This window comes from Cervus elaphus, chromosome 20 (genome assembly GCF_910594005.1).
Source record: "Cervus elaphus chromosome 20, mCerEla1.1, whole genome shotgun sequence".
Lineage (NCBI taxonomy): Eukaryota > Metazoa > Chordata > Mammalia > Artiodactyla > Cervidae > Cervus > Cervus elaphus.
The window spans coordinates 128,416,276-128,440,825 of NC_057834.1; the positions used below are offsets into that span (position 1 = coordinate 128,416,276).

The 24,550-nt window shown below is 58.1% G+C and overlaps 1 protein-coding gene and 1 long non-coding RNA gene across 3 annotated transcripts; one reads left to right on the top strand and one right to left on the bottom strand.

The window, feature by feature from the left end:
* The first annotated feature begins 1,800 nt into the window (after nucleotides 1-1,800).
* LOC122677651 lies at nucleotides 1,801-8,112 on the top strand. The gene is made up of 3 exons (XR_006335879.1): nucleotides 1,801-2,946; nucleotides 3,568-3,662; nucleotides 7,929-8,112. It is a non-coding gene; the product is annotated as an uncharacterized LOC122677651 (long non-coding RNA).
* Nucleotides 8,113-9,685: 1,573 nt separating this feature from the next.
* On the bottom strand, nucleotides 9,686-19,412 carry ZC3H12A (zinc finger CCCH-type containing 12A). Of its 2 annotated transcripts, none has more exons than XM_043877840.1 (6): nucleotides 19,254-19,412; nucleotides 17,919-18,393; nucleotides 13,515-13,654; nucleotides 12,317-12,551; nucleotides 11,709-11,815; nucleotides 9,686-11,302 (listed from the first exon to the last, which is right to left on the bottom strand). In XM_043877840.1, exons 2-6 carry the CDS (start codon nucleotides 18,311-18,313, stop codon nucleotides 10,428-10,430), a joined length of 1,752 nt encoding a protein of 583 aa, XP_043733775.1. In that variant the 5' UTR covers nucleotides 18,314-18,393; nucleotides 19,254-19,412; the 3' UTR covers nucleotides 9,686-10,427. The 2 variants fall into 2 exon arrangements, with proteins under 2 accessions (XP_043733775.1, XP_043733776.1); XM_043877841.1 differs by lacking the exon at nucleotides 19,254-19,412 and adding an exon at nucleotides 18,971-19,217.
* Between the last annotated feature and the right edge of the window lie 5,138 nt (nucleotides 19,413-24,550).

Genomic DNA, 24,550 nt, shown 5'->3' on the forward strand with positions numbered 1-24,550 from the left:
AAGTTTATTCTCTTTACTTAGAAGAAAATCCCTTATGGAAGAGGAGGAAGCAGGCATTAGCATTACTTCTGATTCCCAGGCTGGATCTTTGCGTGCTGGGGTAATGTGGGTACCCTGTAAGTGTGTATTCTAAGAAGGGCAAAGTTGACATCTTGAGCTATGTGGTAAGTAAGGGAACTGAAACCCGGATTACAGGGCCTAAGCTTGAGAGCAGTTAAGTATGCTGTTTTGAAACACTGTGACTTAGTTTTTGCTTTTATTCTGACTCCTCTGCCCCTTAGCCTTACTCCAAATTACTGAGGCATCATTACACTTAAAAACTCACGTCAGGGGGACTTTCCTGGTGGTCCAGTGGCTAACACTCCGAGCTCCCAATGCAGGGGGCCCGGGTTCAATCCCTGGTCAGGGAACTAGATCCCACATGCCACAACCAAAGACCCTGCATGCTGCAGCTAAGACCCAGCGTGGATAATTACAGAAATAAAAACTAAGGCCTCACGTTGGAAGCCTGACTCAGGGTGCTGCCTGGTTTGGCCATGGTGTGGAGAGGGAGTTGGACTGTACTTTGTACACATTTACTTTTCCCAGGCTGGGCTCCTGTTCAGTGCCTGCGAGGGCCATGTGCATTAGAGACGCAGAGATAAGAAGAAGGGGTTGGGGTCCTTATTCCTGTGTTAATCTAAATTAATGTTATCAAGCCTGCAGTTTATTAAGTGGCAAGCTCCGTAATTTGAAACAATTTTCCCATCTGTGGAGTAACTATTTTCTCCCACTGAGATGGGCTGTAACAAAGTTGATTCTGATCCCCACTTCAAAGGGTGGTGGTCCCTAAGGAGGGTGGTGGGGGCTGGGAAGAACATGGGAGCCTTTGGTTTATGTTGCCTTTCAGGCTCAGTCTTATTTAGCTCTTCACTTTGTGTTATAGAATATACAGAAATATTCATTTATTAGTACTTGTAAGAGAATTTATAAGTAAGTATTAGGGTTGAACCACAAGCAATCAACCATGTTGATCTTCCAAAATGGCAGTTATCATGGTTTAATAACATACATGTGTTGGGGGTAAGTGTGCACCAAGTTTTCACTGATCATGCACAAAAATAAACAATAGCTGGGAATTCCCTGGAGGTCCAGCAGTTAAGACTTTGAGCTTTCATTGCTGTGGACCTGGGTTCAATCCCTGATTGGGGAACTAAGATCTAATAAGCTTCGCAGTTACAGGAAGAAGAAAAAAAAGAGACCCCTGGCCAGTACGGCTCTCCTCAGACTCCCATCCCCACCCCCATAACTTATTTCTCTGCCCAAGGGTGTGCTCAGTCACTCAGTCATGTCTGACTCTGATGCCAGGGACAGTAGCCCGCCAGGCTCCTCTGTCCGTGGGGGTTCTCCAGGCAAGAATACTGGAATGGGTTGCCATGCCCGCCTCCGGGGATCTTCCCAACCCAGGGATTGAACCCATGTCTCCCGCCTTGCAGGCGGATTCTTTACCATCTGAGCCACCAGGGAAGGTCCTACCCAAGGATACTTTAAACTATCTAACTTGAATAATACATTCAAATGACATGTATTCAAATGGTACTAAAGTCAATGGAAAGTTGGTCCACCTGCTCTCGGCTCCCAGTTGTCCTTCCAGAAGAAACTTGTACTTATATGAGCAACATTCACACATATAACAGAAGTGGTAGCATACTCTTAAAAATTAAACAACTCATTTATTTTTCGCTGTGCTGGGTCTTTGTTGCTGCCTGCGGGCTTTCTCTAGTCGGGGGCCCCTTGCTTCCCAGACTGTCATACCGGGAGGAGCCAGCAGGTGGCAGGCAGAGCACCCCAGCGCCCCTGGCCTTCGCTAGGCTCTTCCCTGGAGAAGAGCCAGGATAGGAGCCTTTGGACCTTCCCAGTGACCTGCCTCCCAGCAACAAGCCTAACTCTGTGTGGTGGGTGGGTTGCCCAATTCTTCCCCCCCACCCCCACGTTTTACAGCCGTTTCTTAAATGAGTGGGCCGTTTAAGATCACCAGCGGCGACCTTGAGCTGGGCTTTGAGGCCGCACCGGAGAATGAGCCCGGGCCCTCCTCCCCCTCCAGGAACTAGCCGGAAGGATTTACATACCGTGGCCTGGCAGGGCTCCAGTTTCCTTAATTGTAGGGCTCCACTTCCTGTCCCTTTTTAGCCAAATCTCCCACACCCTTCCATGAAATAGGAGGTCCCCAGAACAGGCTCTTACTCACCACCCTTTACCCACTCTACTGTGTATATGGTCTAGGGAAAAATAAATTAATAAATAAACCAGAGGTTTGAGGATCCCTGCGGCAAAAATGCTAGGACCCCAGGACCACTTTCTTGAGGGGTGGGGCCCCGGTGACCAGCTGGGTCCAGGGCTTGGGCTGGTGGCCCTCCCCCTCCCCCCAACTCTAGATTCGTGACTTACTGAATCCCAGTTTTTCTGCGACTTGCTCTCTCTCTCTCTGAGATAGAGATCCACCCAGCACCTCCTTCAGGGCAGGCAAGGGGCTTGCTCTTCTGAAGGGCAGGGGAGACACTCTCTCGCTTTCCCAGGAGACTTGAGGGGAGAAGGGAGGGCACAGAACATCACTGGTGGGAACGGGGAGGGCGTGGCAGCTGCGATGGTGACTGGTGACCTCTCCCAGCCACTGCCCACGCCACCCTGCAGGAGACCAGTGTTGTTTGGGGCTCTTAGCAGCCCTGGGGGTTGGGGACGGGAGATGTACCTAGTTTAGGTCCCCAGATCTTTAGGGACTGCTGGAGTCCCTCAGGCGGGCTCCGTGGGATGGGGACAAGAGTGGGCAGGGACATCCAGGCAGGGAATTTCATCCAGTTCTCTGCCAGGGGGTGGCCGAGGTTTCCGTAGTCGTCTGCGCTCCCGGAGTGTGGTTAACCCGTGCGCGGGACAGAACTTGCAAGAAGACTCAGGGTCAGGCCCCAGCTGGTGAGAGCCCAGGGTGGGGTGGGTGGGGTGGGGGGGCCTGCAGGGTTCCGGGAAGGGCTGGCAGGAGGCCGTCCTCCGTGAGTGCCCCAGGATCATTTCCCAATGCAGGGATTTGCATATGCTCTGTTTTCCCCATTGGCTTCTCAGTCTCTGGAACCAGGAAAACAAAAGCAGGAAAGAGGAGGCTGGGCAGTGCCCGAAGCACCTCAGTGACTCGAGCTCCTGTCTCAGGGTCACGTTCTGGCCCTCCTGCCCTCCACTTCACACCTTTTTCCCCCAAGTGTTTATTTTTTAAATTTTTTATTGGAGTATAGTTGATTTACAATGTGTTGGTTTCAGGTATATAGCAAAATGATTCGGTTATACATATATATACACCCGCTCTTTTTTAGATTCTCTTCCCATCCAGATCATCCAGAGTATTGAGCAGTGTTGCCTGTGCTATACGGCAGGTCCTTAATAGTTACTTATTTTATATATAATAGTGTGTATGTCACGCCCAGCCTCCCAATTTACCCCTCCCTACCACCCCTTTCCCCCTGGCTAACCATTAAGCTTGTTGTCTACATCTGTGACTCAAACTTCTGTTTTCTAAATAAGTTCGTTTGTACCCTTTTTTAGATTCCGCATGCAAGTGACATCATATGATCTTTGTCTTTCTTTCACACTTCACAACCAAGTAGTGTGTGGCTCAAGAAAGCCAGGCTGTGAGAGAGGTGAGTGCGGTGGCCAGAGCCATAGAGCCAGTGGCGGGGACCTGGACCCAGGGCTGCTTTATTCTGAGCTACTACCACACAGACTGAGGTGTCCTCTTGCCAATTCTAGGGAGAAGCAGGGACCATCACGTCCCTGTCATGGGAGGGGACGCTGAAGCCTTGTGAACAAAGATGTTTCAGCGGGTGGGGCGGGAGTTGGTGGGGAGAACGTCACAGTTAAAAACCCAACTCGTGGGAAAGAAACATGCTGGGCATTGGGTCTGGCAGCCTCTAAGCAGCTCTGCCTGGAAGCCAGATTGAGAAAGAGGCCTGGAGGGGAGGCTCCGAACCTCGGATGGCCCCAGCCAGGTCGAGGCTGCCGGGAAAGTACAGATGACAGGGCACTGAACTGACTCAGTCCTCCAAGAGCCCGGCCCCAGCTGGCACTGGCTGTTTGGGCTCTGCTGCCCTTGTCTGTGCCTGCCAGAGAGACAGCAAGGCCAGGCATGGCCCCTAGGCGGCCCACCAGCACCCAGACCTGCCAGCCCTGCCCACTGCCCGCCTGCCTGTGAGACCTACTTCCCCAGACACGGCCCCTAGGCGGCCCACCAGCACCCAGACCTGCCGCCCCTGCCCACTGCCCGCCTGCCTGTGAGACCTGCTTCCCCAGATACGGCTCCTAGACAGTCTACTAGCACCCAGACCTCCTGCCCCTGCCCCCTGCCCCCTGCCTGTGAGACCTGCTTCCCCAGACACGGCCCCTAGACAGTCCACCACCACCCAGACCTGCCGCCCCTGCCCACCTGCCTGTGAGACCAGCTTCCCCAGACACGGCCCCTAGACAGTCCACCACCACCCAGACCTGCCGCCCCTGCCCACCTGCCTGTGAGACCAGCTTCCCCAGATATGGCCCCTAGACAGTCCACCACCACCCAGGCCTGCCGCCCCTGCCCACTGCCTGCCTGCCTGTGAGACCTGCTTCCCCAGACATGGCCCCTAGACAGTCCACCAGCACCCAGACCTGCCGCCCCTGCCCACCTCCCTGTGAGACCAGCTTCCCCAGACACGGCCGCTAGACAGTCCACCAGCACCCAGACCTGCCGCCCCTGCCCACCTGCCTGTGAGACCAGCTTCCCCAGATATGGCCCCTAGACAGTCCACTACCACCCAGGCCTGCCGCCCCTGCCCACTGCCTGCCTGCCTGTGAGACCTGCTTCCCCAGACATGGCCCCTAGACAGTCCACCAGCACCCAGACCTGCCGCCCCTGCCCACCTGCCTGCCTGTGAGACCTGCTTCCCCAGATACGGCCCCTAGCCAGTCCACCAGCACCCAGACCTGCCAGCCCTGCCCGCCTGCCTGTGAGATCTGCTTCCCCAGACACGGCCCCTAGACAGTCCACCACCACCCAGATCTGCCGCCCCTGCCCACTGCCTGCCTGCCTGTGAGACCTGCTTCCCCAGATACGGCCCCTGACAGTCCACCAGCACCCAGACCTGCCGCCCCTGCCCACCTGCCTGTGAGACCAGCTTCCCCAGACACGGCGGCTAGACAGTCCACCACCACCCAGACCTGCCGCCCCTGCCCACCTGCCTGTGAGACCAGCTTCCCCAGATATGGCCCCTAGACAGTCCACTACCACCCAGGCCTGCCGCCCCCTGCCCACTGCCTGCCTGCCTGTGAGATCTGCTTCCCCAGACACGGCCCCTAGACAGTCCACCAGCACCCAGACCTGCCAGCCCTGCCCACCTGCCTGTGAGTCCAGCTTCCCCAGACACGGCCCCTAGACAGTCCACCACCACCCAGACCTGCTGCCCCTGCCCACCTGCCTGTGAGACCAGTTTCCCCAGATATGGCCCCTCGACAGTCCACCACCACCCAGGCCTGCCGCCCCCTGCCCACTGCCTGCCTGCCTGTGAGAGCTGCTTCCCCAGACACGGCCCCTAAACAGTCCACCAGCACCCAGACCTGCCAGCCCTGCCCGCCTGCCTGTGAGATCTGCTTCCCCAGACACGGCCCCTAGACAGTCCACCACCACCCAGACCTGCCGCCCCTGCCCACCTGCCTGCCTGTGAGATCTGCTTCCCCAGACACGGCCCCTAGACAGTCCACCAGCACCCAGACCTGCCAGCCCTGCCCGCCTGCCTGTGAGACCTGCTTCCCCAGACACGGCCCCTAGACAGTCCACCACCACCCAGACCTGCCGCCCCTGCCCACCTGCCTGTGAGACCAGCTTCCCCAGATATGGCCCCTAGACAGTCCACTACCACCCAGGCCTGCCGCCCCTGCCCACTGCCTGCCTGCCTGTGAGACCTGCTTCCCCAGATATGGCCCCTAGACAGTCCACCACCACCCAGACCTGCCGCCCCTGCCCACCTGCCTGCCTGTGAGACCTGCTTCCCCAGACACGGCCCCTAGACAGTCCACCACCACCCAGACCTGCCGCCCCTGCCCACCTGCCTGTGAGACCAGCTTCCCCAGATATGGCCCCTAGACAGTCCACTACCACCCAGGCCTGCCGCCCCTGCCCACCTGCCTGCCTGTGAGACCTGCTTCCCCAGATACGGCCCCTAGCCAGTCCACCAGCACCCAGACCTGCCAGTCCTGCCCGCCTGCCTGTGAGATCTGCTTCCTCAGACACGGCCCCTAGACAGTCCACCACCACCCAGATCTGCCGCCCCTGCCCACTGCCTGCCTGCCTGTGAGACCTGCTTCCCCAGATACGGCCCCTGACAGTCCACCAGCACCCAGACCTGCCGCCCCTGCCCACCTGCCTGTGAGACCAGCTTCCCCAGACACGGCGGCTAGACAGTCCACCACCACCCAGACCTGCCGCCCCTGCCCACCTGCCTGTGAGACCAGCTTCCCCAGATATGGCCCCTAGACAGTCCACTACCACCCAGGCCTGCCGCCCCCTGCCCACTGCCTGCCTGCCTGTGAGATCTGCTTCCCCAGACACGGCCCCTAGACAGTCCACCAGCACCCAGACCTGCCAGCCCTGCCCACCTGCCTGTGAGTCCAGCTTCCCCAGACACGGCCCCTAGACAGTCCACCACCACCCAGACCTGCTGCCCCTGCCCACCTGCCTGTGAGACCAGTTTCCCCAGATATGGCCCCTAGACAGTCCACTACCACCCAGGCCTGCCGCCCCCTGCCCACTGCCTGCCTGCCTGTGAGATCTGCTTCCCCAGACACGGCCCCTAAACAGTCCACCAGCACCCAGACCTGCCAGCCCTGCCCGCCTGCCTGTGAGACCTGCTTCCCCAGATACGGCCCCTAGACAGTCCACCAGCACCCAGACCTGCCACCCCTGCCCACCTGCCTGCCTATGAGACCTGCTGCCTGCCCGCTCCTTACAGAGCAGAAGCAGTGAAAGACCAGAGTTCAGCTCTATGCTGAACTGGGAGCCTTCGAGTCTATGGATGCAGGCTGCTGGGACGGGTGGAGGGGTGAAGGCACCCTACTTCTCCTTCCAGGCCTCCCTTGGGGCTCAGGGCCTTCACACCCCCACCCCGCCCTGTGGTATGCAGCGGGGTCAGGGGGCTGCATGGGTGGAGCTGCTGGGCAGGGAGGGTGTCAGGTCAGCTCTCGTGTTAGAGGTTACCATGTAGGTGTAAGGGCTTTCCTGGTAGCTCAGCTGGTAAAGAATCTGCCTGCAATGCAGGAGACCCCGGTTTGATTCCCGGGTTGGGAAGATCCCCTGGAGGAAGGATAGGCTGTCTACTTGAGCTTCCCCAGTGGCTCAGACAGTCAAGAATCCACCTGCAATACAGGAGACCTGGGTTCGATCCCTGAGTTGGGAAGATCCCCTGGAGGAGGGCATGGCAACCCACTCTAGCATTCTTGCTCAGAGAAGCCCCATGGACAGAGGAGCCTGGTGGGCTACATAAAGTCCATGGGGTCGTAAAGAGTTGGACACGACTGAGCGACTAAGCCCAGCACAGGCAGATGCAAACCTGTGTGGCTGTGAGGCACAGGGCTGCGGGCACCCCCATCACCTCCGTCCCTCTCAGGGGCCTGGAGTCACTGAGGACTAGTGTCTGGAGCATCCTGCCTCCCTCAGGTTTGTGGGACCAGGGAGCCCAAGCTGAGGCCCTGCCCAGTTTGTCTTCCTCCATGGGACCTTGGGCAAGTCAGCTTTGTCAGTGGCTGATAATGAACTGGACAGTCTGGTATTTTAGCTTCCCGTCTATAAACATGAAGGCCCGTAAAGGGCCTTTAATCTGGAATACAGTTCTTGACTGGTAAAGCTATTTTATAAGTAAGGCAACAACCTTTCTTGGTTGCAGATACAGCCTCCCGAGGTGGCCGGACGTCACAGGCCCAGGGCACCTACCTGGATGAGCACTGTGTGGGGACTTGGAAGTCTTGCTTGCTGAAGTCACTCCCATGTCACGCCTGGCTTCTTGCCTCAAGTGCAGGCTTCTACAGGGTGTTCAGCCAAGGACAACAGGGTGGGGTGGGAGGGCTAACAAGCAGAGAGATGGCCAGCGTCGCCTTTCCTACCACAGGCGCCATGGTTGTTCTGTGGGAAACCTATTTCTAGGGAAGGAAAGAAAAAAGTAGTATAAAAGCTTCACAGGGCTTCCCTGGTGGTCCAGTGATTAAGCCTGCCAAAGCAACGGGACATGGGTTTGATCCCTGGTCCAGGAAGATCCCACGCGCCAAGGAGCAACTGCATCTGTGAGCCACAAATACTGAGTCCACGGCGCTGCGACTACTGAAGCCTATGCGCCTAGAGAAGTCACTGCAACCAGAAGCTTGTGCCTGGCAACAAAGAGTACCCCCCGCTCGCTGCAACTAGACAAAGCCTGTACGCAGCACGAAGGCCCAGCACAGCCAAAATGAATAATCTTCTCCGAAAAAAAGAAAGTTTCACAAAGAGGAAGCGCAAATTAGTGAGATGCTTGAAGATATAATTATTAGAACTATTTTTGCCATTGCTGATGGTGTTTAGGGCTCATCTGACAAGTCTAGTTTTTCACTTACAGTATTTAACATTTATACCTCCTTTTTAAAACACGTTTTGTTTATTTGGCTGTGCCGGGTCTTAGTTGCGGCATGCTTGATCTTCGATCTTCATTTTGGCATGTGGGATCTATAGCTGTGGCGCGTGAGCTCTTAGCTGTGGCGTGTGGGATCTAGTTCCCCGGCCAGGGATAGAACCTGGGCCACCTGCACTTGGGAGTGTGGAGTCTTAGCCACCGGACCTCCAGGGAAGCCCCTATACCTCATTTATCTGGAAAAACAAACAAACAAAAACCCCAAACCCGAAAAATGCAGAACAAAATCCTGCCTGGCCTCTTCCCTTCCAGGGGCAGATGGGAAGGTTGAGACGATGGGGGAGGTGAACACAACATGGGGCCCTTTAATGAGCATCCAACATGAATGACCTCATGTCCTCTCTGTAAGGCACAACCCTGTAAGGTAAGTATATCATCATCCCCACTTCATAGATGTGGAAACTGAGACCCAGCGAGAAGTAGTCACTGCCCCAGGGGACATGCGTGGTGGCAGAGCCTATTCTTGGGTTTGGGGCCAGGACCCCTAACCTCCTGCTTGGTGGTTACCCTGGCAGGGCCTCTTCAGGACGGTTCTGCCCCAGGGCCTCCTACTCGGCTCCTTGCCTGGAGCAGGGCAACATCTGGGAGGATGGGGCAGAGCTGAGCCTCACAGCCACTCCCCAAGCTCTCCGAACGCTCGGCCTGGTCGCAGGGCAGAAGAAAGGGGACAGCCTGGTCCACCCCCCAGTCCCCCCAGTAGCACCCCTGCCCCCCCACACTGCAGCCTCAGGACTCCAAGATCTACGCTGCTGCTTTCTGACTCCCTGCCCATGAGTCCACAGCCACCTCCTCCCAGGGCCTGACACAAGCCTCGGGAAGGATGCTTCTGCCCCAAAGGACGGAGCGCTTTTTGTGGAACTCGGCAAACTTCCTTCTGAGAAGGGTCAGAGAGCAGGTGTGGAGGCAGACCCAGGGTGCCCACCTGCTGACCTTCCATCACCCAGAAGCCAGCTCCACCCCCAAGCAACAAAGACCATCACCTCTTAGAGCGCTCACATTGTACTTTATTGAAGTGTGAAGAGAGGCAAGGGCTTTCCGTGTAAAATATTTAACGTTTATACCTGTACACAAACGTATACATGTCCACCCACCTTGGGGAAGGGTGAGACGGCTCTGAATACAGAGGAAGTGGGGGCGGAGAGGGTGGGACAGACTGCCCTGGACCCCTGCAGGCACGGGGTCAGGCGCACAGAGTGGGACGGAGGTGGGTTATTAAGAAGCATCTTGCTTACTAACATGAAGCCGCGTACCGCACAGTGAGCGCGGATGAGGCCTCATTGGCTTAAGAGGAGAGCCCACGGAGGGCGGGCACACGGTGCCCAACGAGCCAGCCAAGGCCGGCGTCCCAGGGGCGGGGCGGAGGTGGGGGTGGCGTGCACAGGGCCCCCAGCCCAGGCCTCTGCTCCCCCCTGCCTCCCTCCCCGCCCTCTGAGAGAAAGGAGGGTTTGGGCCTCAGCCACGGACTGACAGCCGTTACTGGCAGCGTCTCCTGAAACTACAGATACAATGTGCATCAACAGGCTGATCGCTCCTGACCCCTCGGGCAGGGGCGGCCAGAAGGGCCAGAAGCAATCCTACAGGATCTTTGGTTTGGGGTTCCCTTCCCTACTCGAGTCCTCCCTCTGTCCGGCCTCTTGCAGTGGGCCTCGGGGCCGGGCTGCTCAAGGGCCCAGGCCCAGCCTGGCAGCTCTCAGAGGTGCTGTCCCCAGGGCGGCCGGGCCGGCTTTATTCACTGAGGTGCTGGGACTTGTAGGAGAGGATCTCGGCAGCCAGCTGCTGGGGGTCCAGGAGCTGCGGGAAGCGCGCCATCACGGCCTCCACCAGGTGTGGGGGGAAGACTCCACACAGCTTAGTGTACACACTGGCTCGCTCCTTCGCCAGCCTGCCTGCCCCGCCCCAGGGGCCCCTATCAGCCCCTGGGCCCGGCGCCCGGGGCTCCTGCAGGCCTGGGGTGGGTGGGGGCAGCTGGTATGGCTCAGACCAGTATTCCCGAGGTGGAAAGGCGGCCGGCGGGGGCGCGTAGTCAGCGGGGACGCTGAAGTGGCCGGCACCCAGGGCCCGGCTGAAGGCCGAGAAGGCCGGGGTGGCGGGGAGCTCTGCCCCATAGGTGCGGTAGCCGGCATAAGGGCCCCGAGGCGGGCCCGGCTCGCCAGGGCCCCCTCCTCGAACTCCCCAGAGTTCTGACATCTGGCTCTCCAGGGAGCCGATGCCCGAGTCCAGGCAGTCCTGGGAGGTGTAGGGGAGCGAGTCCGGGGTCTGCGAGAACCAGTCCGAGGGCCCAAAGCTGCCGCTGCCGCTCCCACCAGGTGGGAGGCTCCTGCCTGTCGGGGTGAAGGTCTGCATCAGGCCCTCCCGGGGGGCTCCGGGGGAGGCCTGGGCCCCCAGCTTCTTCCCGTCCGGGCTGCACTGCTCCTGCTCTGTTGGCAGAGAGCCGGGCTGAGAGGAGGGTGAAGGCCGCCGGCCACTTTTGTCCTTGCTCGTGGCCCTGGAGGGTGGCAGCAGGGCGTTGGCGCGGAGCTCGTCAGCCACGGAGCGCTGGGGCCGGCTTGGTCGCTCGGGGTGGAAGAATCGGCACTTGATCCCGTAGGTGCATTTCCTCCCTGGGAGAGAATTCAGGGGGGACCTAGAACCAGGGCTTCCCTGGTGGCTCAGAGGTTAAAGCGTCTGCCTGCAATGCGGGAGACCTGGGTTTGATCCCTGGGTTGGGAAGACCCTGGAGAAGGAAATGGCAACCCACACCAGTACGCTTGCCTGGAAAATTCCATGGACTAAGGACTATTCCTGGTGGGCTACAGTCCATGGGGTTGCAAAGAGTCGGACACGACTGAGCGACTTTACTTTCACCTTCACCTAGAACCAGGGGGTGGGAGACGGAAGGGGCCAGTCCAAGAAACATGGGGTGGGGGTAGGGGTCCCTGAGACAAAGAACATGGGTGCAGGCTGATTTGGGCGAAAGATCAGGGGACGCTGTGAGGATGGCCAGGGAGGCTGGGGCCAGGCTCTTACCATAGGGACACGGCTGCTTCCTGTGCTCCGCAGTGAGTGGCTTCTTACGCAGGAAGTTGTCCAGGCTCGGCCCGTGACGGCCCAAGGGGTCATCGGGGGGCATGAACCTGCAGAGGATGGGGGAGAGGTGATGGGGGACTTCCCAGTGCTGGGGAGGGGATGGACAGGGAGCCTCACTAGGACAAAGAGGGGGCAGCTCCTAAAATCAGTGTCCACCCAGCAGGATACCCCCAGACTCTGGGGGGGACTGTCCCGAGGCAGGGAGGAGGTCCCAGTCCAGAGGGTCACAGTCCGGGGTGACTCTCCTGCTGGGAGCTCGCTGAGGCCTGAAGTCTGGATCTAAGGCTGCATCCGCGGGCCTCTGGTCAGAGCCTCGGGGCTGGGAACTGGAGAGACCATCTTGAAGCACTGACCACATCCTGTCCCAAAGGCTCCTGACCCAGCCCCTAAACGAGAAAGGCCTGCCCTCTCCCAGCCCGGTCTGTGGGGTCCTGTCCATCTCGCGCTTGGAGCTGCCCAGGCCCAAGGCCACACGGCTCAGCCACAGAGCCGCCCCGGCCCGGTCCCTCCCCTGAGCCCCTCCTGCAGCGGCAGTGGCGGGGACCTACTTGTCATTGACGAAGGAGTACATGAGCAGCCGCTCCTCGATGAAGCGCTTCCACTCCTGCCGCTCGCCCTGCAGGTCCCGGTACGTGTCGTTGGAGACCACGATGCCGTCCGACTCGAAGGCCAGCTTCACAATGAAGCGGTCGTCGTAACAGACCACCCGCTTGCCGCCCACCCGCCGCGACGGCGTGAACACCAGGATCTTCTTCTTCTCCAGGTCCCGCAGGATGTGCTGGTCTGGGAGGCGGCAGGGGTGCACGTGGGTCAGGGCCCAGCCTGGACTCGCGGCCAGCCTGCGTGGCTCCCCGACGCCTGGTAGCCAGGCTCTCAAGTCCAGGGTCACGGGAGCAGGAAGGGGCTCTGTGGAGGCCAAGGACCCCCACACCTTGCTGGGCCTGGTGCCTTGTTTCCTGCCCAGAGACCAAGAACCCCCGAGAACAGGCTGGCGGGTCGTGCTCAGTGAAGGCTGGGCTGCCTCCTTCTCTCCCCTGGACGTCAGGCCTGGTCGCGCCCAGCCTGTCCTGGGGGGATCTGGCAATGAGCTCCAGCTTGAGCTGAGGCCAGATGAGTGTCTCAGCCAGGACAAACGGACCCACCCAGAAGGGGCCTCTTTTCCTCGAACGGGCGACCCTAGCCAGCCTGCCCGCAGATCGAGACGTCCAGAGAAACAAACTTGGGCTCTCCCCACAAAGGTCGGGAGCTCGTGTAAGAGCAATGGTAGCAGCCGGAATCCGTTATGTGCCAGCAGCTGGCATCCGCTATGTGCCAGGCGCTCTGCTGAGCATTTACTTCTATTAACTGCTGTGAGGCTGACACCCACCCTGCAAAGTTATCAAGCCCTCACCCCATCCCGTGTCTCAGATGAGGGGCAAGTGGCCTAGGTAGAAGGGACTGAGCCAGGATTACAGAGCCCAGGGACTTAGCCGCTATGTCATCCTGCCCCTGTGCCGCGGGGGATGTGGCGAGAGCCTGCCACCATTAGGTGAGGGAGGTGCCTGCTACCCGGAAGTAGAGGCTGCCCAGGGTGACCTCCAAGGACCACTGTTCAGAGGAGGGATGCTGAAGACAGCAAAAGCCGGGGAAAGAAATGCTGATTCCTGCTTGGGGCCTGGAAGCTATTGCTCACACCCAAAGGGTCTCGCTGGAGGAGAACCGGCTCCTGCGGCAGTGAGACCGCGCCCCGTCCGAGATGCCACTCACCAGTGATGGGCACATCTGCCCGAGGCTGCTCCTTCCTCCAGGATGGTACGAACACGGTGATGTCTGTGTGGCCCCGCTCCAGGAACCAGTTCACTGCCAGGAGGATCCCCCGGCAGGAGAAGACCTCCTTGTTCCCATGGCTGGCGGGGAGAGGAGGGCAGGGTCAGCCTGCTGTCTCCTAGATCTGCACAGGAGGGGGGCAGGCTGCCCTCCAGCCCCCGCCCTGGCTGGGGGTCCAGCACCTGTATTCCCTGCTGGTTCCCACACAGGCTGCGATGGCCAGACCTGGGGCTTTTTTTTTTTTCCTGAGGTTCCATCTCCCGACAGACAGCGAGGAGACGCCCAGGAATCTGGCAGCACCTGCTCCCCACGTGGGGGAGGGTCAGGCCGCTTACGACACATCTGGGGGTGGGGGAAAGGCGCTGGGACCACAGGGACACAGATGTCCACAGGCGGACTGACTCACCACCCCTCCCTCGCCGCTCGGCAGGGCTGTGGGTGGGGGCTGGGGAGGAGAAACCAGATTGCTCTGGATTAAAGTGGGATTAGAGTTCAGGCCTGCTCCAACCGCAGGGAGTGGGACTGAGGAGGGTGAGGGGGGAGCCTTGGGGGACTGAGGAGGGTGAGGGGGGAGCCTCGAGTCAACCTTCAATTAGGGGCTGGAGGCCGCCACGGGGCCCTTCAGTGTGAAAGTGAAAGGAGACTGCTTTTCCTCCCACGGACTGCCCCGATTCCCTAGATCGAACGCCTGAATGGCCTCACCCCTCCCAGGAGGGCGTGACCCGAGGTGAAAAGACGGGTCTGGAAGACTCTGGGGACTCTGCCAGCAGCCGAGCTGAGAGAGGGGACACCTACCCTGCCGTGGGCTGTGGACCAGACCTCAGCCCATCCAAACAAGGCTGCATCCAGAAGCAAGCCCTGAGGTTGCCCTGGCTCAGTTTCTCTATCTGAAAAATGGGCCTGGGGGTCCGCAGTCTCCTTCAGGAGGGCCCCCTGTCAGTGGACAACAGTCCTGTCTGCCTGAGGCCAGAGACAGTCCACCGAAGTGGAGGTTCCATCTGGCTTCCCAGGAGGGGACGGGGCCTCGCAGGTAATACTGGGTGTCACGGCAGGGCTCCAGGACCAGGCGAGGGGATGGGAAGGGGCCAGTTGGGCCTCCCTCCCCAACAGCCCCTGCCCCTCCAGTGAACAACTCAGACTCATATTTGGCAAATAAAACAGAATAAGCATTACGCAAAAGAGGCAACTCCATGGCCGACCACATCCTGTGGGTGGGTTTGGGTTGGGGGTGGGCAGGCGATAGCTAGAGCCCCAAGAGAAATAGAAAGGGAGGTGGGGCGGGCATAGGGGCTGTCTAGGAGTGAGGCTGGGGCGCCCAGGGCTGAAGGTCTCTGTAAATTGGAGATGAGTCAAAGTCCAAACTCAAGGCAGAGCTCATCCCTGCCAGGTGGGGCCTCCTCGCTGCCATCCACTGGCCCGCTATAATAAAAGTTAACATTTACTGAGAGCTGTGAGCCAGGCCCTGATCTCCGTGCTCCGTACTGAATCATCAGTAAGTCTCTGAGGAGGGGGACTGTCATGAGAGGACCTTTGCCCTTTTATTCAGGTGAGGAAACTGGTCCACAGAGGGCAGCCAGTCGCCAGCATCACAAGTAGCGATGGTCAAATAGAGATGCACCCCCAGAGGCTGTGCTGTTAACCCCTATGGGTGCTGATGCCCACATCGTCCAAAGACAAGTGACAGCCCTCTCAGCAGGCCTGGATGGATGGGCACCAAGCCCCTACCAGAGCCCAGGTGCATTGCATACCTCCTTGGCTTCATCCTTACAAGGCTCTGAGACGCATCTAAAGCTCCCTGGCTACTGGTAAGAGGTAGAACCTGAACCACATCAGACTGCCTTCTGATCCCTAACAGGAGAGCTAAGGTTTCTTTAGGAGAGGAAAAAAACCCAATCAACTCCCAAACTTGAGTTTGAACAAAAGGGTTCAGTGGGTGGGGCAGGCTGGGAACAGGGAAAATCACGCATCTGGCAGACTCCTGCTCCTTTGTCAGGACCCCAGGTGGGATGTCACTGCCTCGGAGAAGCCTTCCCTGACCTGGCAGGATGGCTCAGGCCCCTGGTCTGTCTGTGCCTGGGCCTTCTGCGGTCTCCCCAGGTTCCCCCTGCCCTGGGCCTTCTGCGGTCTCCCCAGAACCATGGCGGGGTGATCCTCTTGGGCCTGGGTCTCTGTCTCACGTCCGCAGTCTGAATCTACAGATGCATCTACCTGCCTCCTTCTGTGCACACGTGTGTACCTGCACACGCCCCCTCCCAGGCCAGTACCCGCAAGCCCTGGGGCTTCAGCGTCCACTAGGGCTTCCGGGACAGAGCACTGCTTCTGGGAATCAGAAACTTTAGCTGGGGACAAGTCTGCTGTCAGTCGTCCCAGCCCCCAGAATATTCCTTAAGCAGGCGGCCAGAGCCTTACTCTTGGCAGAAGTCGAACACGTGTGGTGGTCCCTCGAGTCAAGCCCAGATCCTGCCCTCCCAAGCCAGGAGCTCCTGTCTGCAGCTAACTTCAGTCCTTCTCACTGCTGTGGAGGAAGCTCTGCTGGCAGAGGAAAACCAGACATCCTCTCACCTCACTGCAGTCCTGCTGGCCCAGAAAGTCAGGGCCCCTCAGTCTAACGAGACACTGGAAGTGCTTCTGCTGGAGACTCCAGACTCCCGCCCTGGGTTGAGGGCAGGGCCAAGGCAGGCTACCCAGGTGAAAAGATCAGCCTGGGCTGGGCCCAGCGAGTGGAGAAAAATTCCCTTAGAAGGAAACAAGGGGTGAATTTCCCCACGATTTGCATATGGTAGGGGCTGGCCCGCCTGCCCTGGGGCGGGAGGGGGCAGGAGGGTAGGAACCCAGCAGCAGCTGAGACAGGAAGCTAGAGGCTGGAATTCCCCTTTTGCTACTGCCCCAGCTCAGAAAACCCCGAGCGGCTCGGCCTCTGGCCAGCCCCTCCACCACCTGCCCCTCCTCCTGCACGGCCCCTCCTCCTCCGGCCAGGATACAAACACACACTGCACATGGCTGCCCCCGGGGCTCAGCCCACGGGCCCACGCCCCCCAGAGGAGGGAGTCGCTGAGGGATCCCAACTCCTCACCCAGTCAAATGCTACTGCAGCCTGAGAGGGGGCCCCCCAACTCTCAAAGCACGTAGGGTGACCAGCTGCCGCAGGCCTGTGGATGCCAGCTTGCCTCAGTTTCCACCTAGGCTCAAATCACTTCAGAGATAGGATGGCTGACCCAGAAGCGGCTGTAGGAGGGCCACCTGCACATCTACTGCGCTGGGACGGGACCCCAGCCAGACAGCTGGGCTCGGCCAGGTATGGGAGCGGCAGACAGGGGGTGGGCAGAGGTGCAGAGGCCTCATGAAGCCCATTTGGGAGAGCCCTCAGGGAAGCGGGGAAAGGAGCCCTTCCCACCCCACACCCATGTCTGGGGTCTCCCCATCCACACCCACAGGAACTTTTCCTTGTGAACTGACCACCCAACCCTGACTCACCAGCCTGCCTTGAAAGGACAGGGAGAAAGTGAGGCCAGAGGGCAGGGCCTAAATGGAAGGGAGGTCTGGGTTCTCTGGAGTCAGCGGCAGCACCCCCAGCCCCCCCGGGAGAGCCTGCATGGCGGGGGAGATGGTTACTGGGGCCCAGGCCTAGCTCCGGTCCCTGGGGGGCCCCGAGAGCCCAGTCCAGCCCAGGCGGCTCCAGCAGAAGCAGAGGTGACCCAAGCCATCGAGCCCCTGGAGCCAAAGCATCAAGCTACCCGCCCACACCCCTGATGTCACCAGATCCTCAAGGTTACTCTTGGTCACAGCTGCAAAGACCTCAGTAGCTGGGCCGGCTTCCACGCGAGCCCAGGTCTGAGACAACAAGGCCCCAGCAGTCCCAGACCCTGAATAACAGTAATGATACAACAACTACCAATGACGAACAAGCCCTTCTCTCCAGGTTCCCAGCATTCATTCCTCACAAGCACCACCTGAGGGGTGGGTGAGCCCTATCTCATAGAGGAGGAAGGCTCCTATGTGAATAAGCTGGAGCCCACAGTCTGATCTCTCATGGAGAGCATAAGGCAGCTCTGGAGTCAGAAGGACCCGAGTTCGAATCCCTGCTCCGGCACTTACGAGAAGTGGGTCCCAGATTAACTCTTTGAATCCCCTCAAACAGCCCTAAAACCCACTTCCAAGAAGCCACAAGGATTAAGGGAGACTCCTGGCACACAGTAGGGCCTCCATAAAGGGCTTTCCCTTCCTCCAGATCAGTCTGGAGAAGAGACCAAACTCCTTCCTGAAGTCCTCTCTACCAGAAGTGTAGAGACATGGCCACCAATCCCGGCCAGAGGCCACAGTCTTGGACACAGAAGTGACATGTACCTCATGGCCACGTTGCTCCCATCGATGACCACGGGTCTCAGGTCACTGCCCTCCTTGTCTTCCTCGGGTGGAGAAGTCTCCACGGTGGAAGTCTTGGGTGTGCCCCCGCCCCGGGGGACCAGAGGCAGCTGAGGGCAGGGGTCTGGTGATGCCTGGCGCTCCCGCTCGGCCACTGACCCATGTTTCACCAGCTCCCCCAGCACTGTGTTGGTGTCTGCCTGGACGCCCAGCTTCTGCAGGACACTATGGATCTCTGCAGATGAGTAGCCCAGCTTCCGGAAGAAGTCAACCTTCATCTGCAGTTCTGCAGTCGTTGCCTCCTCGGCCGTGGGCTCCTGGGCCAGCCTGGGGGTCCCCTGGCAGCTGCGGCGGTCTTCAAGTTCCCACAGGCTCATGGTGGGGCTGGCTTCCTGCCTGGGCCTCTCTTCACTGGCCACTCACAGCTCAGATTGGTGGAAGGCACTTTTCACAGCTCCTGTAGGACAACCACGAGGGTTAGGGATGGGATTGGATTTCCTGCTCACCCCCTCTCCTGTCCCTCCCTCTCCATCCAACAGTATGAGCTGCAGTATGCAAAGCCATCTTGGCCTGTTACCTCTATTATCCTCTACAAAGCCTTCCCAGCTAGACAGCATCACTCCCATCTTATAAAGGAGGAAAGTTCAGCTACAGACATTAAGAACTTGCTCAAGGTCATCCAGCTGTTAGTTGGTGGCGCAAGGATTTGAACTTGGGCAGTCTTACTCCTCCTCCCACTCCACCCCCAGCAACAACTCCCCCCCCCCCCCGCCCCGACCCGCCAACCCAGGGGACCCAGAAATCGTGGGAGGCCTCCGAGGACCTGGCCGCGCCCCCATAGCAAGCGGGGCGGGGCTCTCAGATGGAAACCCGCTGGGTTGGAAGTGCGCTGGAAGGGGGTGGCGGGGGCTTCCCCGTTGAAGCCATCGCCTCCTCGCGTCCGCCTGCCCACTGCTCGAAGCCCAGGCCGGGAGGCGCGGGGCCCGTGGCCGGACTCCCGGACCGGGGGAGGGGAAGTTTTCAGGGCGACTCACCAGCGAGAAAAGTTGCTGGGAAACTCTGGTTGGCCTCCGGGCTCGGTGACGCGGAGGGTGTCCCGGCCCAGAACCTCGCTCTCGCCCGATTCCCACTCCGGACCTCGGTCTCCCAGGATCCTCCGACTTGGGCAAAGTTGGAGGAGGCCCCGGGGATCGGCAAGGCCGGAGTGGACTGGCCCCACCTCCCTCCCGCTCCGGTCGGTCTCAGCTAGAGCCCTTCCCACCTCCTCCTCCTCCCGCCCCGGAGGCCTGCTCCCCCTCCCAGCCGCGCGCGCCTCACCCTGCCGTGCGCCAGCCGCGGCCGGCGGCGTCTCCATGGGGCCGAGTCCCGGGGGCCAGGCCGCCGGCGACTTTATACGGGGCGAGTGGGCGGGCAGGTGGCGCCCGGGACCGTGACGCGGAAGCCGGGCAGGGGAGGCGAGAGCCGAGAGCCGGCTCGGGCGGCGAGGGGCGGAGCGGCCACCGCCCCTTCCTGCTCCGCCCCCGCGCCGCGCCGCCCCGCCCCGTCCTGGCCTCCGGCCCCGCCCCCGCTGCCCCAGAGCCGCCGGCCCGGCCTGGAATGGGGGCAGGGGGCTCGGGCAGCAGCCCCTTACCCTGAACGTCTGGGCCCTGGCGGTGGGGAGATCGTCAGGGCAGGAGTGCACGGCTCGCAGGCGTGAGGTAAGCCCAGGCTAAACCAGGTACGCACATCGAGTCAGCCACGGGCGGACCGAGTGTACGGCTACACAGGCACAGATCCGCTTACGTTCAGACCTAAGTGTGCAGAAGGTACCGTCCGGGACGATCGAGTGAACTGGGTATACAGTTTGGTTCACATACGGTTGGAGGCAGAGCCATAGTTATCAAGACAGGTACACCCAGGCAAGTACTTTTCACATTGAGAATCAGGAACACTCAACAGGTACACCGTGACTGGAACAGGTACACACAGAACTGGGCCCCACCCAGGGCCAGGCACAATTTTTTTTTTCTGAAATAAGGACCTCGCCAGAATAGAAAGGCAGGTACAACCTGCCTTGTCCCAGCTGGAAAGACTTGCACCCAGGACCAGGAACTTCTATTCCGGTGCTCCAGGTGCTGCGTTTGTCGCTTTTGAAACCCCCAGTGACCCCACCTGGCCAAGTCCCTGCTTTGTTGGCCGGTCATCTTAAAAAAACCCCAAATATCTCTTCTTTTGTGCCTCCCAGGCACAGCAACCCCAGGGGCTGGCCTCCAGGAGAGGGAGAAAATGAAGCCCCCTCCCAAGTTGCTCACCGCCACTCCTGCCCCGTGCTGTGTGCCATAGACCTAATCTTCACAACAGCCCCTTTTATAGTTGAGAAAAGTTCAGTGAAAAGTGCAGTATAGTTAGACATTTATTCATAGTAGTCACTCCTTTATGGTAGTAAAAATATTAAGTAATGAGTCCAGGTTAATAGCCATAATGAAGATAAGCCAACCACAGCGATAATGCCTGGCATTTATGGAGTGCTCACTGGGTGGTGGGCACTGCGCCAACACTGTGTAGACACTTCCGTGCCTTTGCATCTCCTGTCGGGGCCGGGAGTGCCCTCCCCTTCTTCCCCCGCTGCTGCTGCCTGGCCAATTCTATTCCTCTTTTTGATGATGTCACCTCCTCTGTGAGGCCTGCCCAGACTCCTTTGGTGCTGAGTTGCTTCCTCCTCGGTGCCCCCGCAGCACCCTGCCTGTGTCCCTACGTGCTGGATGTAATCGCTGGCCAGGGACCGCCTTCTGGGCCGGGACTGGGATGGGACTCTGCCTGTACTCCCGGGCCCCGTGCCCCTCAGCGCTGCCAGAGGGAGCCGGCAGTGCTGGGCGATGAGTCACACAGCCCTGTGTCCTCCCTGAGTGAGCCGCAGTCTCGCTCTCTTCCGGCTCATGGAGGCGGCTCTTTCCCAAGAAGCTGACTCTGTTCTGCAGAACCCAGGACTGCTCCTGGGGAAACCCTGCTCCACTTGTAGCTGGAATGGCCACAATCCCCAGGAGCCCTCTGGATCTAATGTGCCCAGCCTTTCTCCCTCCCCCAACCATTCTTTGCACACCTGTCTTGCCAACTTCCTTCCTGGAGCCTTCCTGCTCTCCTGCCACCTGGCCAGCCTGGGTGGGGTCTGCAGAGGTTTAGGACTGGTCACCATGGGTGGGGGACAAGGAGAGGCTGCAGAGGGAAGGGTCCCAGGAATTACCTTGGCCTTTGGAAACTTTCCCCTACAATGGCTCAGTGGATGAAGAACCTGCCTGCAATGCAGGAGACACGGGAGTCTGAGGTTCGGATCCCTGTTTTGGGAAGACCCCCTGAAGGAGGAAATGGCAACCCACTCCAGTATTCTTGCCTGGGAAATCCCATGGACAGAGGAGCCTGGTGGGCTACAGTCCATGAGGTCATAAGGAGTCGGACACAACTGAGCAACTGAGCCCACCCGAGATGAAGAAGAGAGACTGGACCAAATATGTTTTTTTTTTTTGGAAGCTCCACTGGGCAGCTCAGACTGGGAATGACACAGGAGCTAGATCCCTGCTCTAGGAAGGGTGGGCAGGCTGCCCCCAAGCCTTGACGGTGGGCTGCAGAGGTTCAGTTCCACAGGGCCTCCTGGAAATGCAGAAAGGGCCAGTTCCCTCCAGTGTTTTGAGGCTCCTAATATACCTTAAAAAGACTTGTCACACTAGAGCTATAAAAATTGAAGTATGTTTTAACATTTAATTGAGCAAATTAACTCTTTCATCACCTGTTCAAATTCAGTGCAATGTATTTGGACTACTGGACAAGACAATTGGAGGATTTGTTTTTAAAAATATATTATTTCCTTGGCAAAATGGCTGATTCTTCAGCAGGGACAGGGCAAAAAGTGAGCCTTGGAGGGTCCTGTGATGCCAGAGTTAGGAAGTGGTCCAAACTCAAAAGGATAGGGTTGTGTCATAGGGTCTCAGGAGCCTGAAGCTCCCAATGGCCAAAGCTGCAACAATTAGAGCAATAAAATGTGTAACTGAGTGTTTGGTTGTAACCCAGAGTATAAAAATCTGTATCCCTGAGTAGGCACTGGTAGAAATAAATTATTGGATAAATAACTAGCTGGAGGAGGAGAGACAAATCTTCCAAATAACATGTGGAGGTTCTCACTCCTCCAGGTTAATTATCCCTTCCTCTTCACTTGAATGTACACTGGGCTTGCACGAGGGCATGCTAAGTCGCTTCAGTTATGTCTGACTCTTGGTGACCCTATGGACTGTAGCCCGCCAGGTTCCTCTGTCCAAGGGATTCTCCAGGCTAGAATAATGGAGTGGGTTGCCATGCCCTCCTCCAGGGAATCTTCCCAACACAGGGATCAAACCTGCATCTCTTATGTCTCCTGCATTGACAGGAGGGTTCTTTACCACTAGCTCCACCTGGGAAGCCCCACATTGGAGCCGGCAGTGCTGGGCCATGAGTCCAGCACTTAATGACTTCTAAATAATAGAGTAGGGAAAGGGAACAATATTAAGTTTACAGTGGAGACACCTGGCAGACACCACCTGGACCGAGTGATCAAAGTTACCACCCTATCATGTGCCCCCATCAGTACGTGATGAGGTGCGTGTAAGCTAAGTCGTGTCAGTCATGTCCGACTCTTTGCAACTCCATGGACTGTAGCCTGCCAGGCTCCTCTGTCCATGGGATTCTCCAAGCAAGAATACTGGAGTGGGTTGCCATGCCCTTCTCCAGGGGATCTTCCCAATCCTGGGATCGAACCTGTGTCTCATATCTCCTGCTCTGCCAGGTAGATCCTTAACCACTGTACCACCAAGGAAGTCCTCAAACGCTGACTGAAGGACATTATACAAAATACTTGACCAGGACTTCTCAAAACTGAAAAAGATCTCAAAAAGCACAGAGAGACAGAAACAGGCACAGACCAGAGAACCCAAGGAGACACAGCAGATGGATGCAGTGTGGTTCCTGGGTGGATCCTGGAACAGGGAGTGCATTCATGGAAAAGCTGGCAAAATCCAAATAAGGTCTGGACATTTTTGTTTGTTTGCTTTGGCATGCAGCATCTCATTTCCCTGACTAGGGATCGAACTCACAGCCCTTGCATTGGAAGTGCAGAGTGTCAACCTCTGGACCACAAGGCAAGTCCCAGGGTCTGGATTTTAGTTAATAGAGATGTACCAATGTTTTTTTTCCTGGCTTTGACAAATGTACCACAGTGGTGTGAGATGTGGGAACTCTGTGTACTATCTTTGCAATTCTTCTGTAAATTGAAAATTAAATCTGAAATTAAAAATTTATTTTAAAAACCCCTAATTCATGGGTACTGTAGGTGGTCTGTTTTGGTAAGAAGTTCAGAAGGCTTTGTTCACTTCTGTTGGTGTCTGTTTGTCTGTCTGTCTGTCTATCTCTCCTGTGGTTGAGTATTATCATTTGGACATAGCCTCCAAAGTCTAAACATAGAGGCTTTTGGTTCACGAGGCCCTGGCCAGACCGTTCCCCTGCCACCCCCCTTCCCCCACTTCAGCCACTCCTGCTCCCTCTTTGCTGAACCTTGAATGCTTACATTCTGGACTGTTAGAGCTGGAAAGCCCCAAAGAGACTGGTTAGCCCAGAACCTTGGTTTTATAGATGGAAACACAAAGCAGGAAAGAGATTTGCATCTGGCCACATGGCAGGTTAATTTTGGCAAAGCTGAGAAAGGCATTAGCCAGGTTTTCTCCATTCCAGGCATCCCTGGGCCCCTTTGCCAGACACAATGGGGGTCAGACCTACACAGGTGCTCAGAAATACTGGTGACTTACTTAAGAACCTGATAAGGGCAATGTCTTGTTTAAAGGATTGGTCTTGTTCAGGTGTCTGTTGGAGGGAGCTGTTGCAGGGGACCCCTTTGGCCTCATCATGCGCTCTCTTAACCAGTGAGTCCCATCTGGTTTTGAAGTTCCAGAAAGAGGCCGAGCTAAAGGTGGGCAAAAAAGGTGATTTGGCTTGTCCCCCCTCTCCACTGCCCGCTCCTTCCCAGTCCCAGAGCCACTGGGGCCAGAGAGAATCCTGTAAGGCCCTGATGGTGTGCAGAGGCTTGGGTCTTCAGTCCTGTGGTTGAACCCTCCCCAGTCCTTCCTGGGGGACACAACTTTGGTGATATCCTTGAAGCTACCAGAGCTAGCTTCCCTCAGGCCAGGAGAGTCCGGGCTAGGCTGGGTGGACATTCATGCTCTGTGGCCTGGCCTGGGGAGGGCCTGTTCCTGTCCTTTGCTGTCCACCTCACTGTGTTTCCACACCGAACTGTAATATTCTGGGGCGCCACTGCCTCCCACCCCACTGTGGCTCCTTGAAGACAGGTTCCCAGGACAGGTCCTGGCACAGAAGTTGGTAAACCTGTGGTGAGTCAGTGAACCAGGCAACTGGGGTACTTTCGGGCATGTTTTGCTGTGGGCATCACTGTTGCATCCTCTTTTCAAGTCCAGCTCACGGATGTCACCTTGTATCTGAAAAGAGCAGGCATAGACTGGGAACTGGGGAGTCCGGGGTTCACCTGGGCCTCCAGCTGAGCCATCTCTGAAGGTCTGGGTGGGAGTAGAGAACTAGACGTTTCAGAGATGAATTTGCGTTTG

Bases quoted from the DNA above. Each gene is read 5' to 3' on its own strand.
- ZC3H12A (XM_043877840.1), bottom strand. From the start codon at position 18,313: ATGAGCCTGTGGGAACTTGAAGACCGCCGCAGCTGCCAGGGGACCCCC. The intron at 12,552-13,514 runs GTGAGTGGCATC...GCCGCCTCCCAG, and splicing joins GGCAGATGTGCCCATCACTG to ACCAGCACATCCTGCGGGAC. The intron at 11,816-12,316 runs GTAGGTCCCCGC...CATCCTCTGCAG, and splicing joins TACTCCTTCGTCAATGACAA to GTTCATGCCCCCCGATGACC.